The sequence below is a fragment of the Herpailurus yagouaroundi genome, unplaced genomic scaffold, assembly GCF_014898765.1.
Source record: "Herpailurus yagouaroundi ecotype Mexico unplaced genomic scaffold, PumYag 187, whole genome shotgun sequence".
Lineage (NCBI taxonomy): Eukaryota > Metazoa > Chordata > Mammalia > Carnivora > Felidae > Herpailurus > Herpailurus yagouaroundi.
Window position 1 is genome coordinate 20476881 of NW_024412418.1, and position 20679 is coordinate 20497559.

The following is a 20679-nucleotide window of genomic DNA, read 5'->3' on the forward strand; positions in this document are numbered from 1 at the left end:
GCATTGAACTGTACACTTAAAATAGGTACAATTTATTTCATGTAAATTACACGTCAAAATAGTATATTTAAAAAGCAAATAACAAGGGTGCCCGACTGGCTATGTATTATGCATCATAATAGTAGATTTAGGGGCACCTGGGTGACTCAGGTCATGATCTCATGGTTCATGGGTTCGAGCCCCTGCATCGGGTTCTGTGCTGACAGTTCAGAGCCTGACGCCTGCTTCGTATTGTGTCTCCTTCTCTCTCTGCCCCTCCCCACCTATGTTCTGTCTCTCTCTCTCAATTTTAAATACGCTTTAAAAAAAATAGTAGATTTAAAAAGCAAATAACAAGAGCCTGGCTGGCTCAGTCAGTGAACCAGGTGACTCTTGATCTCAGTGTTGTAAGTTTGAGCCCCATGTTGGGTGTAGAGATTATTTAAAAATAAAAAAACATCTTTAGGGGCACCTGAGTGTCTCAGTTGGTTAAGCGTCCAACTTCGGCTCAGATGGTGATCTCACAGTTTATGAGTTCGAACCCCATGTGGGTCTCTGTCTCTCAAAAATAATAAACATTAAAAAATTTAATAAAAAAATTTTTAAAATCTTTAAAAATGATAGTAAATAAATAAAAAACAGGTAATGGTATACTTAGCATTATAAACATTTTAAAGTAATCTGGGCTATTTAATTATTTTAAGAAGAGATTAAGGATAGAATATCTAAAGAGTATATATTAAAAGATTACTTGGAAAATCTCCTCTGGTTATCTATTTCTCATTCACATTTTGATAATAAAATGCCAGAACACCTACATTTCAAATTCACCAGAAATAATTGCTTTTACAAGTCATAGTGATGTTCATTACTAGTAAGAGCAAATAGATTTGTCATGCATTCTATCACCCACTCTTATAAGAATAAGACAAATAACAAACCAGTAAATTTATTTCCAGAATTTATTCAGAAAATTACCTTTAAGCTATTTAGTAAGATGGTTACAAATTCAGCCCAATCTCCTGGCATCTTCAGGTTGAAATAATGATCATATATTTTATTCTAAATCATTATAAAATGTTGGCCTTAGCAGAGAGTTCTGCTAAGTACATTTTATTACATTTTAATTCTTTGAAAATTCACAATGTATTTGGCAGTCTTTCAGTTACCAAAAAAAAAAAAAAAAAAAGAATCTGTAAAAACAGATTCCCTTTCTCAAAATATTCATGATAAATTGTATTCTCTTCTACTGAACAAGTATAATTAATTGCCAAAGGCGAAATACTTTTAGTAATTCAATGAATTATATTCATAATTATCCATTATTTTCACAGTTTTCAGCTTGCTAAATTTCTTTTAAAATTCTTCTCTGGGTTCTTAATTAAATGATTTGCTTTTTAGCTTTATATAGTGAGCACTGTTGTAATCTATTTGCTATACAAATACTGAGTTAGCTGAAACAATGTTCCTCATTTGAGGAACCTGGGCCAAAAAATTTTTTATCTATTATTTAGGCTGACTTTAGCTGCCAATAACAGAGAATCCTAATTTAAACAGACTAAAGCAAAAAACAAATCAAAAAATCAAGAGTTAGGGCAGTTTCAAGCATAGCATGATAGGATTCCAGTTAAATTATTTTTAACTTTCTGGATTTTATGCTCTTTCTGGATTTTCTGCCAGTGGCAGAAAAGGACTATCTCTTCTCTATGAATGATGAAGCCTTTCCCAGAAATGCTTCCTTATTTCTCATTGGCAGACCTAGAATGGCAATACTCCTAAACTGACAGGAGACATGGGACTGCCATGATTGACCTAGATCGATCAAGATAAGTGTAATCTTCTTTGAGTCCAAAGGGGTAAAAATGAACCTCTAAATAAAATCAGGACACTGAGGATGGGACAACTAACAGGATTTGTACAAATGTGAAGACATTTTCTTATTTATATCCTAAGGTCAGTATAAGGTTTGTGCTCTGGTAGTAAACAGAAATGGAATTATTTGGAAATTTCCTTTTCTAGAATTACACATTCTTTAGTTATAGCATAATTTGTCAGAAATTTTATTTGCTAAATTTAACAGACTGTTAACAATATAAAATTCATGATGAAATGAGTGTAAATTAGACATAATGTGTATTAACTTCCATTAATTTGTTAATTCACAATATTTTTATGACTACTAATGAAGGCCAAGTACCTGGATCTAATGGTGAGTAAAACCAGCCATAGGTATGTTCTCATGGAGCTTTTATTTATTTTAATGTTTATTTATTTGGAGAAAAAGAGAGCACGTGTATGAGTGGGAAAGAGACTGAAAGAGAATCCCAAGCAGGCTCCACTCTCAGTGTGGAGCTGACCCAGGGCTCAATCTGATGACCATTAGATCATGACCTGAGCCAATATCAAGGGTCAGATGCTTAAACTGACTGAGCCACCCAGGTGCCTCCTCATATAGCTTGTAGTATAGTGGTGGCAAAAGCCATTTGTATAAAGGTCACATTATTACTTTATTTTTTATAAAGATTTTAGTTTTAAGTAATCTCTACATCCAGTGTGGGGCTCAAACTTAAAATCGCAAGATCAAGAGTCACATGGTCTACTGACTGAGCCAGCCAGGCACCCCTAAAAGCCTCATTACTGAATATGGAGTAGGTGGCATAAGGAAGTCATCTGAGAAGAGATAAGCAGAATTTATCTGGGTACATACAGAGGATATTGAGTATGGTAACCTTTTCAAGCAGAGAGCACAGTATATCAAAAGACTATTGTAGGGTGAGCAGGATGAATCCCATAAATTAAAAGTTTAACATATGACCTGTCCTTGCAGGAAAGGTTACAGATTTTTCCCTCAAAGAACAGTGAGAATTCATGTAAGTGGTTTTAGTTAGGAGCAGAAAAGAAGGTAACCAGATTTACATTTTTTAATAAATTACTTTGGTGTTGTGGAAAACAGATTGGGTGGGCCAGGTAGATGCAGGGCAACTATTAGCTAACTATATTGCTAGAGTCCTGGTGACAGGAAATAGATGGAAAATATCATCATAGATGGAAATAGATGGAAAATACCTATATTGTCAGGAAATAGATGGAAAATAAAACATTGGGGCATTGGTTAGATTGCCTGAAAAGCTAATTTCGAGTGAGGCAGGAAGAAGGCTAGGACTGATCTTGAAGAACTGCAGTGAATGAATACAGGAGGATGAACCTATGAAGAAGAAGAAAAAGGAGGACAAAACTTAGTAGATTATCATATTTCAGAATTCAAGGGTAAAAAGAGTTGAGAGAAAGAGGAAACAGTCAAACACTATTGAAAAATAAAAACAAATGACAATTAAGAAAATGTTCTTTGGATTTGTCAACATGGTAGTCATTGGTAATCTTTGTGAGAGTGATTTCAGTAAAATAACACAGACAGTCAGACTGTAGTGGCCTCAGAACGAGTGGGAAAAAGGAAATGGAAACAGAAGCTTGGGCAAATCTTTTAGAGACTTACCTGTGAAAGGAAGGAGTAGCTGCTGGGAGATGTGGGGGTAAGGGAAGATTTAACTTCTAAGATAGGAAAGCCTTGATCATGTTTAAGTACCAGTAGGAAAAATCTCATTGAGAAGGAATAGTTGAATACATATGAAAGAGAAGAAATGATAGGTAATATATACTGCTTTAAAAGTTGAGAGCAAACATAACTAAAAGCATAGGTGGAATATTGGTGTTAGATAGGAACAGGGACTCTTACAACTAGAGGGAAAAGGAGGGGATATGTGTAAAATAGGTAAGCTTTTAGTTTTATTTTTATTTATTAAAAAAAATTTTTTTTTTAACGTTTACTTATTTTTGAGACAGAGAGAACAGAGCATGAACGGGGGAGGGTCAGAGAGAGGGAGACACAGAATCTGAAACAGGCTCCAGGCTCTGACCTGTCAGCACAGAGCCTGACACAGGGCCCGAAGCTGCAAACAGGGAGATCATGACCTGAGCCGAAGTCGGACACTTAACCGACTGAGCCACCCAGGCGCCCCAAGCTTTTAGTTTTAGTAGCAAGAGGATAAGGCTTCAATTTTCTCTCTGATATAAGGTCAAAAGTAAAGAGGGAAGTAGGGGAGAAGAGGCCCGGTGGAGACAGCTGAGCAAAGATGGTTTGAAATATTCATTATGGTAAGTATAAGAGAGAGTTGACCAAGCAAATGAAATAGAAGTGACTAGGCAGCATTGAGGGGCCATGGATTTTGGTGAGTATGAAGAATACTAATGCTGATAAGATCATTTGTGTGATTTCTCCAGGAGCACCAAGATTCTTGGTATGTGCACCACAAGTAGATAGTAAGCATCAGCCAGGGTTAGGATTTTTATCCATGAATGAGGAAGAATGACTGGAGCGAAGGAAGATGGTCACTTGAAGGTCAGGCTGTTTTGTTTGTTCAGTAAATGAGTTGGGAAGAAATCTTGAAATAGCATTGTAAGTAACACCACTTCCCACCTTCCCATCCACTCCCACCACTTTGAGATTGTGATATGAGAGAGTAAAATCCCAGCACTTGAGAGGACTCTGAGAAAATTAATGAACTCAGGGGGACAGCCTGGTTTCTTTTAAAAGAGCCTGAGGGCCGAGTTGATTTTGTTGCTGAGGGGAAGCATTTTCAGATTGCACAATGCAAAGACCATCTTGCTGTAGTGTGAAAGCATCCATAAAATATGTAAATAAAGAGTGTGGCTGTTTTCCAAGACTTTATTTATGGACACTGAAATTTTAATTTTAATGTGACAAAATACTATTCTTTTGATTTCTTTTAACATTTAAAATTGTACGGGGGCGCCTGGGTGGCTCCGTCGGTTGAGTTTCTGGCTCTTGATTTCGGCTCAGGTCATGATCTCTCAGTTCGTGGTCTCTCAGTTTGTGGGATTGAGCCCTGCATTGGGGTCTGTGCTGGAAGTTGGGAGCCTGCTTGGGATTTTCTCTCTCTCCCTCTGCCCGCCGCCCCCCCCCCCCATATGTGCACAGTCTCTCTCTCTCTCTCTCTCTCTCTCAATAAATAAATAAATAAACAAATAAATAAACATGTAAAAAATTTTAAATTTATACAAATTATTCTTAGCCCATAAGCCATACAGAAATAGGCCATGGCTCGAATTAGCCCATGGTGTACAGGCTGCTGACGCTTGCTGAAAAAGAGTTTGTGGGGAAGTAGAAATCAGGGCTTTTACTTCTGAATGTTTACACATAAAACATGTCTACATTGTTGATTTGACTCACTCAGCCAGGGGTAATGTTGAGCTCTCTCACCTGGACTGGGGTAGTAGTGAGCCAAACCCAGAGGCTGTAGACTGTGTAACCGCACCACCTCCATGGTGGCCATTCCAGAAGTTGCAAACTTGGGACTGGATATGCCCATGGGTGGAGGTAACTCCCAGAACTATAAACAGATTACACTAAAAAAAATCTCTTCTCAGCTGTTTATTAAGAAGAGTCTGGTTTTACAGCATGATGATTTTAAATTTCAGTATCTGAAGTGTTCTCTACAACCTATGCTGTAAGAAATTAACAAAATGTGAATTTATAAAAATAATATTTTAACAAGCTTAATAGGTACAAATGAATGGAAATGGTATTTTAATTAACCTTAATAGTACAGTAAGATGACACTGTTAAATATTTTCAGTTGTGAATTATAAGAATGACCTTACAAGTAGAGGCTTCATTTCAGGCTTTTTGACAGAAATTTATATTGATACTAATTCATACCACTGATAAGTTACTCTGAGAAAGTGATTACTGAAGGTTGGCATTGCTTAAACACTGCAAGGATCTTTTATACAGAAAATATGAGAGAATGACAGCATTGCTGATGTGTTATTAATTACTAGTATCTGATTTTCTAATGCTGGTTTTTATACTCACTTAACTCTTAAAATTTGGCTTGCCCAAACATTTTGCTGATGTTTGGGCACAATGAAAAGAGGGATCTTTGAGTTAGGAAGCTGTGTAATTTCACTTGGCTGTTTTTTTAAAACACAAAGACGGCAATATTTGAAATAATTTTGAAAATCATTGAAATTTTAGTTGAAGTAAATGGGACTAGCTTTAAATAGTTCACATTTTACTTAGTTTAATTAGTAAATTATAACTTTGGACAAGGGTATTTAGATATTGAGCCTTCACTAGTAAGTAACTGGGGAATATAATTTGTACCAAAGGGCTTCATTGAACTTTTAAATAATAGATTTGTAATATTAAGAAACCGAGAACTAAACATAAAGAATGGAAAGATCAAGAATATAGGGAGCCAAAGGAGGAAGCTCTATGGGACCAACTGTAGATTCTTAGTAGTACTCAGAGATGATTGGCTAAGGAAGAATGTGTACTGAATTATATCCCATTAATATTTCTGTCAATGAGAGTGGTGGTGGTAAAAGAATAATCTTTGGGCACAAAGTCACATGGAATAAAGTGACCATTAGGAGAATTTTGCTAGAGACGAACTGTATTCATAAAGTGTTTTTAAAAACACAGGGGTGGATCCCATGCCAATGTCAGTCAGTATGTTCCACTCTCTTTTCTGTCTAAAGTTCACTTTCTTCTGATAACTTCTCTCTTCTTTTCTGAATATTACTTTATAAGCATCTTTAGTAAAGGTTTCAATCCATGGATAGGAGTCCTAGGTGAACTTGTGTGTAGTAATCACTACAGAAATTGGCCCAAGAGAGTGGGAAGGAAAGCAGGAAGAGTAACATTTAGAGTCACCAGCATTATTACCTTATTTTATGGGGTGGCAAGGACCAGACCCAGCCACTGGGCTCTTCCAAATTAGATATTCCAAAGGAATATTTTATCTGACTTATGAGGACATAGGGCATTGGTCAGGTATTGAATCCATGCACCGACACCCTCCAGGTGGGGAGATTGGTGGTCAGTGAATTTGCTCCACATGACAGAGTTTATAGTCACCTGTGAAATACATTGCAAGTATGTTGTAATTATTTAACCTAGGTAAAGCACTGATACTGTAAATATTTCCTTCATAGATTACAGGGTTCAAGATTATTCCTGTAACATCATTCTTAATCATAAACAGATATTCCTTCTTGATTTTGAGAAAAAGATCAGTAATACGGTTTCTGAAGAATTGCCCCAAACTCTGGATTGCAGCTAGTACAGAAGAAAGACACACAATCCTGTGAATGCCCATGGCAGTATGTGGCTCATGAGAACATTATTGGTCATGTATAGAGGTAGTATAAAGACTGAGAACCTCTGATGTAATACGGCAAAGGCCAATTTGTCAAATTAAATTTGTCAATTAGATATTTGCCTTTTAAATGCAACACATATCACTTGATATAGCAACTAGATAAACCAAATCAGTCACAATGTTTGAAAGTTGTTCTCCAGACTGAAAGGAGAGTACAGCTTTGTCTCTATATACACATTAAGCTGTTTAAATATGTTTGTTGTCACAAAGAAATTGAGTTGATTGAGCTAAGACTAGGATTACAGGCCCCAATTTTAAAGTAAGTATAGTAATCCCTATCAGAATAACACCAGCATTCTTCACAGGGCTACAGGGCAAACAATCCTAAAATTTGTATGGCACTAGAAAAGACCCTGAATAGCCAAAACAATTCAGAAAAAGAAAACCAAAGCTGGAGGCATCACAATTCTGGGCTTCAAGCTGTATTATAAAGCTGTAATCATCAAGACAGTTTGGTACTGGCACAAAAACAGACACAGAGATCAGTGGTACAGAATAGAGAACCCAGAAATGGACCCACATATGTATAGCCAACTAATCTTTGACAAAGCAGGAAAGAATATCCAATGCAAAAAAGACGGTCTCTTTGGTAAAACTGGACAGCAACATACAGAAGAATGAGCCTGGACCACTTTCTTATACCATACACAAAAACAAACTCAAAATGGATGAAAGACCTAAATGTAAGACAGGAAGCCATCAATCCTAGAGGAGAAAGCAGGCAACAACCTCTTTGACCCTTCAGGTTTTTTTAGTGTCCCCTGTATGAATCTTTATATAGTTTGGATATTAGGCCATTATTCAGTACATCATTTACAGAGATCTTTTCCCATTCTGTAGGCTGCCTTTTTGTTTTGTTGATGGTTTCCTTCACTGTGCAAAAGCTTTTTAGTTTGATGTAGTCACAGTATTTTTTTTTTAACGTTTATTTATTTTTGGGACAGAGAGAGACAGAGCATGAACGGGGGAGGGGCAGAGAGAGAGGGAGACACAGAATCGGAAACAGGCTCCAGGCTCTGAGCCATCAGCCCAGAGCCCGACGCGGGGCTCGAACTCGCGGACCGCGAGATCATGACCTGGCTGAAGTCGGATGCTTAACCGACTGCGCCACCCAGGCACCCCGTAGTCACAGTATTTTTGTTTGTTTGTTTTGCTTTTGTTTCCCTCGTCTGAGAAGACATATCTAGAAAAATTTTGCTAAGGTTGATGTCCAAGCGGTTACTGACAATGTTTTCTTTTAAGAGTTTTATGGCTGAAGAAACAAGAGTGCAGCGTGAACATGGGGAAGCAAAAGAAAGCAAGAAAGTATGCAACCATGAAGTGAATGCTTAGTCTCCGAAATCAGAGGCTTAAAGAGAAGGATAGATTGAAACCTAAAAAGAAAGAAAAGAAAGATCCCAGTGCACTCAGGGAAAGAGAAGTCCCCCGACATCCTTCCTGCTTATTCTTCCAATATAACACACAGCTGGGCCCACCTTACCACATCCTGGTTGATACCAACTTTATCAACTTTTCCATTAAAGCCAAAGTTGACTTAGTACAATCAATGATGGACTGTCTGTATGCCAAGTGTATCCCTTGTATAACTGACTGTGTAATGGCTGAAACTGAGAAATTGGGGTAAAAGTTGGCTCTAAGGATTGCCAAGGATCCAAGATTTGAATGATTACCATGCACACACAAAGGAACCTATGCAGATGACTGCTTAGTACAGAGAGTAACTCAGCACAAATGTTACATTGTGGCCACCATTGACGGGGACCTTAAATGAAGGATCCGGAAGATCCCTGGAGTTCCCATCATGTACATTTCTAACCATAGGTACAACATTGAGCAGATGCCAGATGATTATGGAGCCCCTTGGTTCTAATTCTAACACTCTAAAGATAGAGATCCTCTGCCTTCCTTTACCAACTTTTTCTGTTTCCAGTTCATGTAGCAATATGCTATAACATGAATTATTCTCCTTCTTACCCATTTGCTCTGTTATGAGCTGAGTATGGTTAAATACACTCACTTTTGGTGTTGTTTTGAAATTGATATTTTGTATCATTTTGAATTTTGTTGCATCTTTTTATAAATCAGATGATTGCACACATTAAAAAAAAAGAGTTTTATGGCTTCAAGTCTTACATTTAGGTCTTTGATCCATTTTGGGTTTATTTTTGTGTGCAGTATAAGAAAGTGGTCCTGTTTCATTCTTTTGCATGTAGCTATCCAGTTTCCCCAACACTATTTATTGAAAAGAATGTCTTCTCCCCATTGTATATTCTTGCCTCCTGTGTCATAAATTGATCATATAGGTGCGGGATTATTTCTAGGTTCTCAATTCTGTCATTGATCTATGTGTCTTTTTTGTTCTGTCAGTGCCATACTATTTTGGTTGTTATAGCTTTGTGGTATATATAGTTTGAAATCTGGGTGCATGACACTTCCAGTTTTGTTCCTCCTTCTCAAGATTGCTGTGGCTACTCCAGGTCTTTTGTGGTTCCATACAAATTTTACAATTATTTTTTCTAGTTCTATGCAAAACACTATTAGTATTCTGAAAAGGATTGCCTTGAATCTATAGATTGCTTTGGGTAATATGGACATTTTAACAATATTAATTCTTCCAATCCATGAACATGGTATATCTTTCCATTTATTTGTATTGATTAAGACCAATATAAAAGTAATATCCTTCCTGGGCATGTGGGTGGCTCAGTTGGTTAAGCATCCAACTCTTGATTTCAGCTCAGATCATGATTTCACAGTTTATAAGATCAAGCCCCACATAGGCTCTGCACTGTCAGTACACAGCCTGCTTGGGATTCTCTCTCTCTCTCTCTCTCAAAAACAAATACATAATTTAAAAATAAAATGAAAGAAAACTAACATCTTGACATTGTAAGTTAATGAAAAATATAAAAAATACCAAGAATGATATAAAAATTTCCTGGGGCACCTGGGTGGCTCAGTTGGTTAAGCATACGATTGGGGTTTTGGCTCAGGTCATGATCTGAGGGTTCATGAGTTTGAACTCCACTTCGGGCTTTGCACTGACAGTGTGGAGCCTGCTTGGGATTCTCTCCGTCCCCTTTTCTCTTCCCCTCCCCTGCTCATGCTCTCTTTCTCTGTCTCTCTAAATAAATAAAACTTTAAAAACTAAAAAATAGATAAAACTTTCCTTCAGTTCTAGCATTTATTAGTATGTAACCACTTTTTAATATTTATTGCATCTCTTTTTTCTTTTTTATTAATATTTGTTTTTTATTTACTTTTATTTCATTTATTATTTTTTTTAAGTAAGCTCTGAACCCATCATGGGGCTTGAACTCATAACCCTGAGATCAAGAGTCACCAGGTACCCCAGTTGGTGTGTTTTTAAAGTAAAATTATGATATAATAATTGTAACTGCTTTTTTTCTTATCATATTTTAGGAATATTTTCTAAATAATCAAATTTCATTTTATAATATGATTTGTATAGCCATTTAGTATAGAAAGGACTTTCAATGTTTATTCAATTTAGCCAGAGCTTATTGCAATAAATTATTTATAGTTTTTTTCTGCACTCTCTTGGTAGGTTTTAGATACTTGCACAATGAGAATGAACCTAAATTCACCAGCCAGATATCTTTATGATTTGTATGGCAGAACAATTAAAGATATTTCAAAAGGTAAGTCACAAAGATTTTACAAGCTCTATGATCACATTTCAAAAGACATTTGCATAATTTATATATATAAACATATATGTATATAAATATATATGAATATATATATGAACATATATATATGAAAACAGATATAATAAAAGTTTAGTTTTAACATGGGAACTATTCCTATACAAAAGGAAAGTATGGAATGGATTAAGGTTTGAAGAATTTTTATTTCAGCTTGTGTTGGTCCATTTGGGCAGTTATAACCAAAATATCATAGGCTGAATGGCTTAAACAACAAACATTTATTTCTTATAATTATGAAGTCCGGGAAGACCAAGATCAAGGCTCTGGCAGATTCACTGTCTGTTGAGGGGCCCTTGACTGATTCATAGGCTGTTATCTTCTCATTGTGTCCTTATATGGTAGAAAGGGCAAGGGTACCTGGTGGGGTCTCTTGTATAAGGACACTAATTCCATTCATGAGGCCTCTGCCCTTATGACCTAATTATCTCCAAACACCGTCACATTAGGTTTCAACATTTGAATTTTGGGGGGACACAAACATTCAACCTATAGCACAGCTCAAGCTTAGATTTGAGAAAAATCATGAGTGCTTTAACCTTCATAAGCCATAATTTAATAAACAAAAGCAATTGATAAATTTTCATAACTTAACAGATACTTTCTATGGTATACAGCTTTCAAAGGAGAAAAATGAGAAATCATACTACTGTTGCTCAGATATAAAATTTTTAAATGTTTTGGTTAACTTCTAGAGGTTTTTCAAAAGTTATGAAATGTGTTCTAAAGCAATTTTATTGGGATGCCTCGGTGGCTCAGTTGGTTAAGCATCTGACTTTGGCTCAGGTCACAATCTCACAGTTCGTGGGTTCGAGCCTCGCATCAGGCTCTGTGCTAATAGCTCAGAGCCTGGAGCCTGCTTTGGATTCTGTGTCTCCCTTTCTCCCTCCCCTACTCCACATGTGCTCTCTCTTTCTCTCTCAAAAATAAATAAATAAACTTTAAAACAATTAAAAAATAAAACAATTTTATTCTATGTCTTTGTCAAAATATGAGACTTTCATCTGTTTCTAAAAGCACTGATTTGCTAGTCTCTAAGAGCAAAAATACCATGAATTCCACATTTGTACTTTTAAATTACTATTAGTAGTAATTACTACTATTATTTACTTCTTACTTTTTTTTTTTAATTTTTTTTTTCAACGTTTATTTATTTTGGGGACCGAGAGAGACAGAGCATGAATGGGGGAGGGGCAGAGAGGGAGGGAGACACAGAATCCGAAACAGGCTCCAGGCTCTGAGCCATCAGCCCAGAGCCCGACGCGGGGCTCGAACTCACGAACCGTGAGATCGTGACCTGGCTGAAGTCGGACGCTTAACCGACTGCGCCACCCAGGCGCCCCTACTTCTTACTTTTTTAATTTACTTTTTATACTTTAGTAGTAATTACAATTCTTTACTAGTACTACTATTAGCACTACTAAAAATGCTACTCTTATGGTCCTATCACTTCATCTGAACCTTAACTCCATATGCCTGAAGAGGGCCAGAATATTAAGTGGCATACTTAACTGCAAGGCTAGATCCAGGCAACTGTAAGTGATTTTAGGATATGGCTATTCTGAATACTTACATTTGTTTCTAAAATCCTTGCTTGTAATATATAAAAACAAACCTTTACTGGCTTTATGATCTTAATCCTATTGAGTGACTACTATTATATTTTGATATTTGGGGTGCTTGGGTGGCTAAGCGTCCAACTCTTTTTTTTAATGTTTATTTATTTATTTTTGAGAGAGAGAGAGAGAGAGAGAGAGAGAGAGAGAGAGAGAATATGAGCGCATGAGCAGCAGAAGGGCAGAGAAAGGGAGACAGAGAATTCCAAGCAGACTCCGTGTTGGCTGGACAGAGCCTGACGCAGGGCTCGATCTCTTGACATTAAGATCATGACCTGAGCTGAAACTCAGAGTCAGCCGATTAACTGACTGAGCCACCCAGGCACCCCATAAACTTCCAACTCTTGATCTTGGCTCAGGTCATGATCACATCATTCATGAGATCAAGCCCCACATTGGGCTCCATGCTGAGCATGGAGCCTACTTGGGATTCTCTCTCCCTCTTTCCCTGTCCCTCTTCTGCTTGTGTGCTCGCACTCTCTCTCTCTCTCTTTCTCAAAATAAATAAACTTTAAAACAGATATTTTGAAACTTATTGTAATTCTTAATTTTTTTCCTGCCAAGGATTATATGTGTGTTTGCATATTAGAAAGTAAATTATACTTTATCATTTTTAATGTTTGTATTGATATAATTATTTTTTATTTTATTAGAAGATTTCAAAGCTTTTGTAGACATACCCATTATCTAGCTTGTTACATACCTGTAAGACACATGAAACACAGGGAATCCTTCTTTGTGGTCTTTTTTGAGGGGGAGGAGGGGATATGGAATATCAATATTAAAGTTTATATTTTCTTTCTTGCATTCCCCCCTAATCATGCTGGTTCAAATGATCTTTATAATCAACAATATTATATAATCACTCTTAAATTTGCATTAATAAAATAAATAACACATTTTAAGACCCTATCCATCTTTAAATTATTTCCAGCTCACTGGGATTTGAAAAAAAAAGTTTTTAAATTAATCATTAGAATTAAAACTTAAGGCACCCTGGTAAAGGGGAAAGATTTACACTTAGAAAGTTGATTTTTTCCCCCTCCCAAATGTGGAAGAGCAGAACTACTTATCAAAACATAAAAGCTCTGACTCTGAGGTGTGATGCTTCATGGATGCCAGAGGCAGACTCATGCCTCATGCTTCACGTGTCCCAGAAGTGTGCTATTATCACATTTTAATGCATGCCTTGCCCTGTGTCTTTGCGTACGTAGGAACGCTATGCCAGCTGAAATTAGCCTATGCGACTACTAACATGTGGAAGCATAACAAGTTCACTAGACTTAAAATCCTCAAAGAAGCTAATCCTACTGCAGGAGCTTCCAGTCTGTAGTACCCTAGTCACTTAACATTAGGTTTTTGCATTTATTTTTTCTTTGTTCATTAGTATAATTTGTGCATCAAATGATTGAGGTCCCTCAACTTTTATATTTCATAGTCTTCTGAACTTCAGCTTGGGAAAGATGAAGTGTTATGGGAAAGTTATCTTTTAATTTAAACAAATGCTAATTCTCTCATTTGATGTATGACTCTTGTTTGTTTATGTCAAATCAGAATATCACGTCTAATGTTAAGATCATAGTAATTTTTATTTATAAGGACAGATTAGAAGTGTAACTGTACCAAGGACTGAAATGTAACAGATATACAAAATGAAACATTTTCTCCTATCTGTTGCTTCTTTTTTTAGAATTAGATGTGCCTTGAAGGTTTTCCTCCTTTGCTGTGAGAAATGAGCACATTGGACATGACACCAAACTTTTACTTTATCAAGTCTAGTGAAACTTTTAAAACCTCATAGGATTTGCAAATTGCTTATGTTTTTAGACTTCTAAAAACCATAGAAGATTTTAGCAAAGAAATTTATTTTGTTACATGCAGAAACATTCCTTACTTATGCCTCCCACCAAGATCTATTCTTTCTAGAGTAGAACTACCCACTGTGTAAAGATGCCATATTCCTATGTATGATCAACATGCTAGTACAGCATTTCTGCTAGAACAGGATATAAAAAATGTATTCTGCAAAATCACCACCCCAAAATTACAAGGCTGTGGAAACAATAGTGTTGAGGAAGACCATTCAAAATCTATGCACCTTTAAAACCAGAATACCAACTTAAATAATAATTAACCTAGGGGATACTGTAAACAGCCTGGGTAGGTGTCTCAGAGTAATGCTTCAGAGGATATTAAAGCTGCACAAAAACAATAGAGTGTGAGAAAATGCAGATGGACGTCAACTGGAGGTTTGGGGCTTCCTTTAAGGAAGGCACAGGAGGAAGGGAAACTCCCACAGAGTCATGCAAGGAACCCCAGTGCTGCAGGCAAGCCAAAGCATTTTTCTTTCCTGCTAAAGGTCAGAATTCTACTCCTTCACTGTTGGCCTCCTTTGCCTAGGAAAAAGCACATATTTACCAACCAAACTTCTATATTGTATTGATATCATTGCCTATTTACTAATCATATATAAACTATTTGGTATTATATAAGCACATAACAGTGGGAGAACACAGGTAGATAGTGTCAGATTTTGATAGACCTCATTCCCCTAACATTTCCCAACTTTTTGTTCTCTTACCTTCTTTGGCTTCATTATTCCATTATGGTGAACAGAGAAGTGAGTCTCCCTCTTGAGGGAGATCCTCAGTCTGTTAGGACCTATTATTCCAATAACCAAACTCTGCTCCTGCATGGATCCTTCCAGATCATGGTGGGTAGTATGAAATTTACCCTAGAAAATTCTGAAATGAGTTAAAATATAATTAAATTGGGGCACCTGGGTGGCGCAGTCGGTTAAGCATCCGACTTCAGCCAGGTCACGATCTCGCTGTCCCTGAGTACGAGCCCCGCGTCGGGCTCTGGGCTGATGGCTCGGAGCCTGGAGCCTGTTTCCGATTCTGTGTCTCCCTCTCTCTCTGCCCCTCCCCCATTCATGCTCTGTCTCTCTCTGTCCCAAAAATTAAAAAAAAAAAAAAAAAGTTGAAAAAAAAAAAAGAAAAAAATATATAATTAAATTGACTCCAAGTCTGTGTTATTGAGCATTGAATGTTCACTTCCTGTTCCATTTCCCACCCCAAATTATACCAGTTACACCACCCAAAATGGTTATGTATTTATTCTCGGACATGTTTTTCAGAAATTGTACAACGCAATGAACTCAAATGACAGGATTAATGTATTTTAATCACAAAACTCCAAACACATATCCTGAACTTGAATGTTAATTCTTGCCCATTATGAAATTTTTGTGAAGTTAAATTCAAAGAATAAAATTCCAAAGAAATGAAAATCCCAAAATTTTATATTTATAGGGAAGTGAATTCCCAAATCAAATAATCTTACCTTTGTGAGTTAAAATCCAATAAAAGTTCCAACTCCACAAGTTAAAATTCAAAGAAATAAAAGTCCGTAATTTTTATTCTTCCCAGTGTCAGCCAGATGGCTTTTAGATGCCTAGTTTGAGCTGGAATTCCTCCAGCAGCTACCTTCTGGGCCCCCGTGGTGGGCATCATCCCTCAGGACTTGAGAAGTTGGAATGAGCTTATACCAACTTTCTCATGTGCCCTAATTCCAGTTGAATCAAGAGATGATCACAACATCAGCCCCATATCCAGGACATTCAGAACAGAAGCCAATCCCCAGTTTCTAATGTGGCTCTTCCAAGCAAAATGATGTTTCCAGGTAACTATTTTGGCATGATCCAGACCATCTGACTGTTGCCAAAGAGCATCACAGAAACTAAGTGAAGGAAGGCAAAGAAGAGAAAGCATTCCTCATGTCAGTCATTCCAACATGCCAGTCAATTTATGCTGTTGATCAGGGTCTGTGACATATGCTATAACTTGTTGGGAAGCAGTCTCACATCAAGGCATTAATTATAGCATTATGTATTTATAATATTTTGAAGAAAAAATTGACCAGTGATTTCTAAAAAAAAACCTCTGCATAAGAGTTGATGAAGTGCTCTGAATTTGGAGCCAGAGTTCAAACTCCAGTTACACCACCTATTGTATGAACTGAGACAAGTTAATTAGTTTCTTTGAGAGTTAGTTTCTTCATCTACAAAATAAGGATGAAATTACTTGCCTTAATAGGTTATTGCAAGGAGTAAGTGAATTATATGTGAAGTCCTTAGAACAAGTACCTGACACTTGGTAAGGATTATATAACATTTTTTTTGAGATTTTATTTTATTTATTTATTTTTTTTAATTTTTTTTTCAACGTTTTTTTTATTTATTTTTGGGACAGAGAGAGACAGAGCATGAACGGGGGAGGGGCAGAGAGAGAGGGAGACACAGAATCGGAAACAGGCTCCAGGCTCCGAGCCATCAGCCCAGAGCCCGACGCGGGGCTCGAACTCACGGACCGCGAGATCGTGACCTGGCTGAAGTCGGACGCTTAACCGACTGCGCCACCTAGGCGCCCCGAGATTTTATTTTTAAGTAATCTCTGTACTAAACATGGGGCTCAAACTCACAACCACAAGATCAAGAGTCATATGCTCCACAACTGAGCCAGGCAGGTGCCCCAACATTATAGAATACTTTATCATCATTGCTGTTATTATTATCCTCAAAGGGGATATTCTTACATTCTCTTGCAACATTTGGAAATTTACGTTGGTGGCAGCCCCAAGACTTATTTGAGATGTTGTTATTTGCCTTTGTAAAGTTTTCCAAGCACCTTAATGGTCTTTTCCCTCTGAGTCACGTATTTCTGAACCCCATGCTGAACTGAGGGTAGGCCCTCTCTGGTGGCAACGCATCCGTCTTGCCTCGGGAACAGTAATTTCAATCCTGGGTCACAGTGGCTACTGCAATGGCCTCTGGCTATGGAACTGTTTAAGCCCAAGACACCTACTTCCTGATCACAGCTTCTCCCTTATGTTCACTTTAGTTCCATTACAGAATAACTTCACTCCATGGATTTCTAAACAGAAGTGGCTGTTTATGTTTCTGAGCCTCACAGTCTTAGGTGCTCAGTGAAGAATAGCACTGATGTCATTTCCTCCTGTAGACATGGTCTTTCCTCAGTTTTTGAATGCTCTTAGGCTTGAGTTAACATTTCTGTTCTCTTTTTCTACAACATTTAGGATTTGCCTCTGCTGTACTCCTGTTCCTTTCAGAAAGGTTCCCTTCTCTAACAGGCTTGGGCTGCATTCTTTGTGGTTGTTGAGTTCTTTCTTTTCTTTTCCTTTTGAGTTCATACTTGTGTTTTTTTCTAACATATCCCTGTAAATATTTTTCTTGCAGGGTCTCTCATAGTGAGAGATATGATATCAGTAAGTTCCGGGGTGCCTGGGTGGCTCAGTTGGTTGAGCATCCGACTTCAGCTCAGGTCATGATCTCACAGTCCGTGGGTTCGAGCCCCGCGTCGGGCTCTGGGCTGACGACTCAGAGCCTGGAGCCTGCTTTATATTCTGTGTCTCCCTCTCTCTCTGCCCCTCCCCCTGCTCATGCTCTATCTCTGTCTCTCAAAAATGAATAAATATTTAAAAAAAAAATAAGTTCCAAGTTTGTCAATATCATCTTTTGTTCAAACTGGTCCTACCCATTTTCACCTCCCTGAATTAAATAATCCCACCCAGGATGTATTTTCCCACTGGTTAACATCTAATTTAGATCTGACTTCTTCTTCTTTTTTTTTTTTTGTAATGTTTATTTTATTTTTGAGACAGAGAGAGACAGAGCATGAGCAGGGGAGGGGCACACAGAGAGAGAGAGACAGAGAATCCGAAGCAGGCTCCAGGCTCTGAGCTGTCAGCACAGAGCCCGATGCGGGGCTCGAACCCACAAACCATGAGATCATGACCTGAGCTGAAGTCGGATGCTCAACCGACTGAGCCACCCAGGTGCCCCTAGATCTGACGTCTTTATCTATTATTGCTGTGCCTGGATCTTCTGTAACATAATTCGTCTTCCCTTTGCCTTAATCTTAAACCCAGAAATTTGGTGGTGGGGGTCGGGGGAGGATGCACTAAATACATTTTTTGAGTATTTGATGTTAATCTTCCTAGTATTCCTCTCTCTAATTTGCTCAGATTTCATGTGCACATTTTGTATAACTGTCACATCCTCAAAAGAGATTCTCCAAATTGCTTTTACTATTAATTTATCTGTAAAATAAATGTCACCTCTTCACAGTATTTGGATTCTGCCTCATTTGGGGGATTGTTCTGAGTTTGCCCTGTGAGATCTTTATTTCTCTCTTAGGTTTTACTGGACTCCAGTTACTGTTTGTGATTTTGTAACAATTGAAATATTTTCCCTTTTGTAATAGACTCTTTAAGAGTAGTTAGCCTTGATACCCTCATATCTGGCCTTCAAGGTTTCAGTTTGTCTTTTCATATCTTTTAAAAATGTATGTTCAAATCAGATATTTACCTTTATTCTAAGATCTCTTTCCTCCTCCAGCTAAACAAACCCATCTTGTTTATTTTCATGCATATACTGCTTTATTTTGATCATAATGTTGAAGCATCTTTTGAAACCACTTTAGGGACACCTGGCTAACTCAGTTGGTAGAACATACATCTCTTTATTTCCGGGTCCTAAATTCTAGCTCCACACTGGGCATGGAGCCTATATAAAACCACTTTACTTTCTCCTTGATTCCTTTAGATTTGTAATACTTTCTTCCAGTTGTTTCTCTACCTTAACTGAAGAAGATGAAGTGTTCTTTTTATAATAAATCTACCACCTTTCTATAGGGGAAGCCACAATTTGGGTTTCTGAAACTTAGAACGTAAATGTTTATAATTTATCAGAATACAATTTCCCAGGTCAATCAATGATGAGTAAAGGAATCTCACCTCCCCCACTTTTTCCCAGATCATTATATAATCTACAAATGCATTTTTATTTATGTTAAATGCATTGTATCTTTGACCTAAATTGAATTTAAAGACAACAAAAGCCCCAAACTTTTACTAACAATTTGCCCTAAACTGCTTCTTCCTTGTCCTGTACTTGTACTGCTGATTTTATAACTATGTGAACAGAATATTATACATTGATTCCTATTAAATTTCTACTTTCAAGGTTTTTATTTAGTAGTTTAGCCTTGCAAGATCTTTCAGATATTTAAACTGTAACCCAGGGATTAACAATTTCTTCTGTCTTTGTTTTCACTTGTAAATGTGATCTGAATACCAATTTTATCACTGTCTAAATTATTGATCATTTTTTTAATGTTATTCATTTTGAGAGAGATAGAGACAGAGCTCAAGCAGGGGAGGGACAGAGAGAGAGGGAGACACAGAATCCAAAGCAGGTTCCAGGTTCTGAGCTGTCAGCACAGAGCCCAATGTGGGACTCAAACCCACGAACCGTGAGATAATGACCTGAGCCAAAGTCAGATGCTTAACTGACTGAGCCACCCATGTGCCCCAATTATTGATAATTAAAAAAAAAATGTTGACTATGACATGAAGGGACAGAGACCTCTATTATGTTATCAAAGTCCCTGTCTCTGATTTATAGTAATCTTCCATGGATATGGCTGTTTGTTTAGCTAAGAATCTACAAGCTCACCAATCTCTCTGGTAGCACTATTTTAAAAAGTAATTTTGGGGGGTGCCTCTCTGGCTCAATTGGTAGAACATGTGACTCTTGGTCTCAGAGTGGTAAGTTCAAGCCCCACATTGGGTATAGAGATTACTTAAAAATAAAATATTTTTGAAAAGTGATTTTAGCCTTTTATAACTTGTCATACTCAACCCAAGCTTAAATCTTTATAATGGCCTGAAGGACCTTTATGATTTGGTCCCTACCCAACTTGGAGAAGTTCTTCACATCATACTACTGACTTCTTTTATTTATTTATTTATTTATTTATTTATTTATTTATTTATGAAATTTATTGTCAAATTGGTTTCCATACAACACCCAGTGCTCATCCCAAAAGGTGCCCTCCTCAATACCCATCACCCACCCTCTCCTCCCTCCCACCCCCCATCAACCCTCAGTTTGCTCTCAGTTCTCAACAGTCTCTTATGCTTTGGCTCTCTCCCACTCTAACCTCTTTTTTTTTTTTTTTTCCTTCCCCTCCCCCATGGGTTCCTGTTAAGTTTCTCAGGATCCACATAAGAGTGAAACCATATGGTATC

General features: G+C 37.3%; 1 protein-coding gene and 1 pseudogene across 2 annotated transcripts in view; both read left to right on the forward strand.

Moving 5' to 3' along the window:
- Window positions 1–20679, forward strand: part of DCDC1 (doublecortin domain containing 1) — a 497179-nt gene that overhangs the window by 83910 nt on the left and 392590 nt on the right. For both annotated transcript variants that reach the window (XM_040495539.1, XM_040495540.1), the window contains one exon: window positions 10792–10885. In XM_040495539.1, coding sequence (XP_040351473.1) covers window positions 10792–10885 — 94 coding nt within the window. The remainder of the gene's footprint in view (window positions 1–10791; window positions 10886–20679) is intronic.
- On the forward strand, window positions 8484–9155 carry LOC121043607 (rRNA-processing protein FCF1 homolog; annotated as a pseudogene).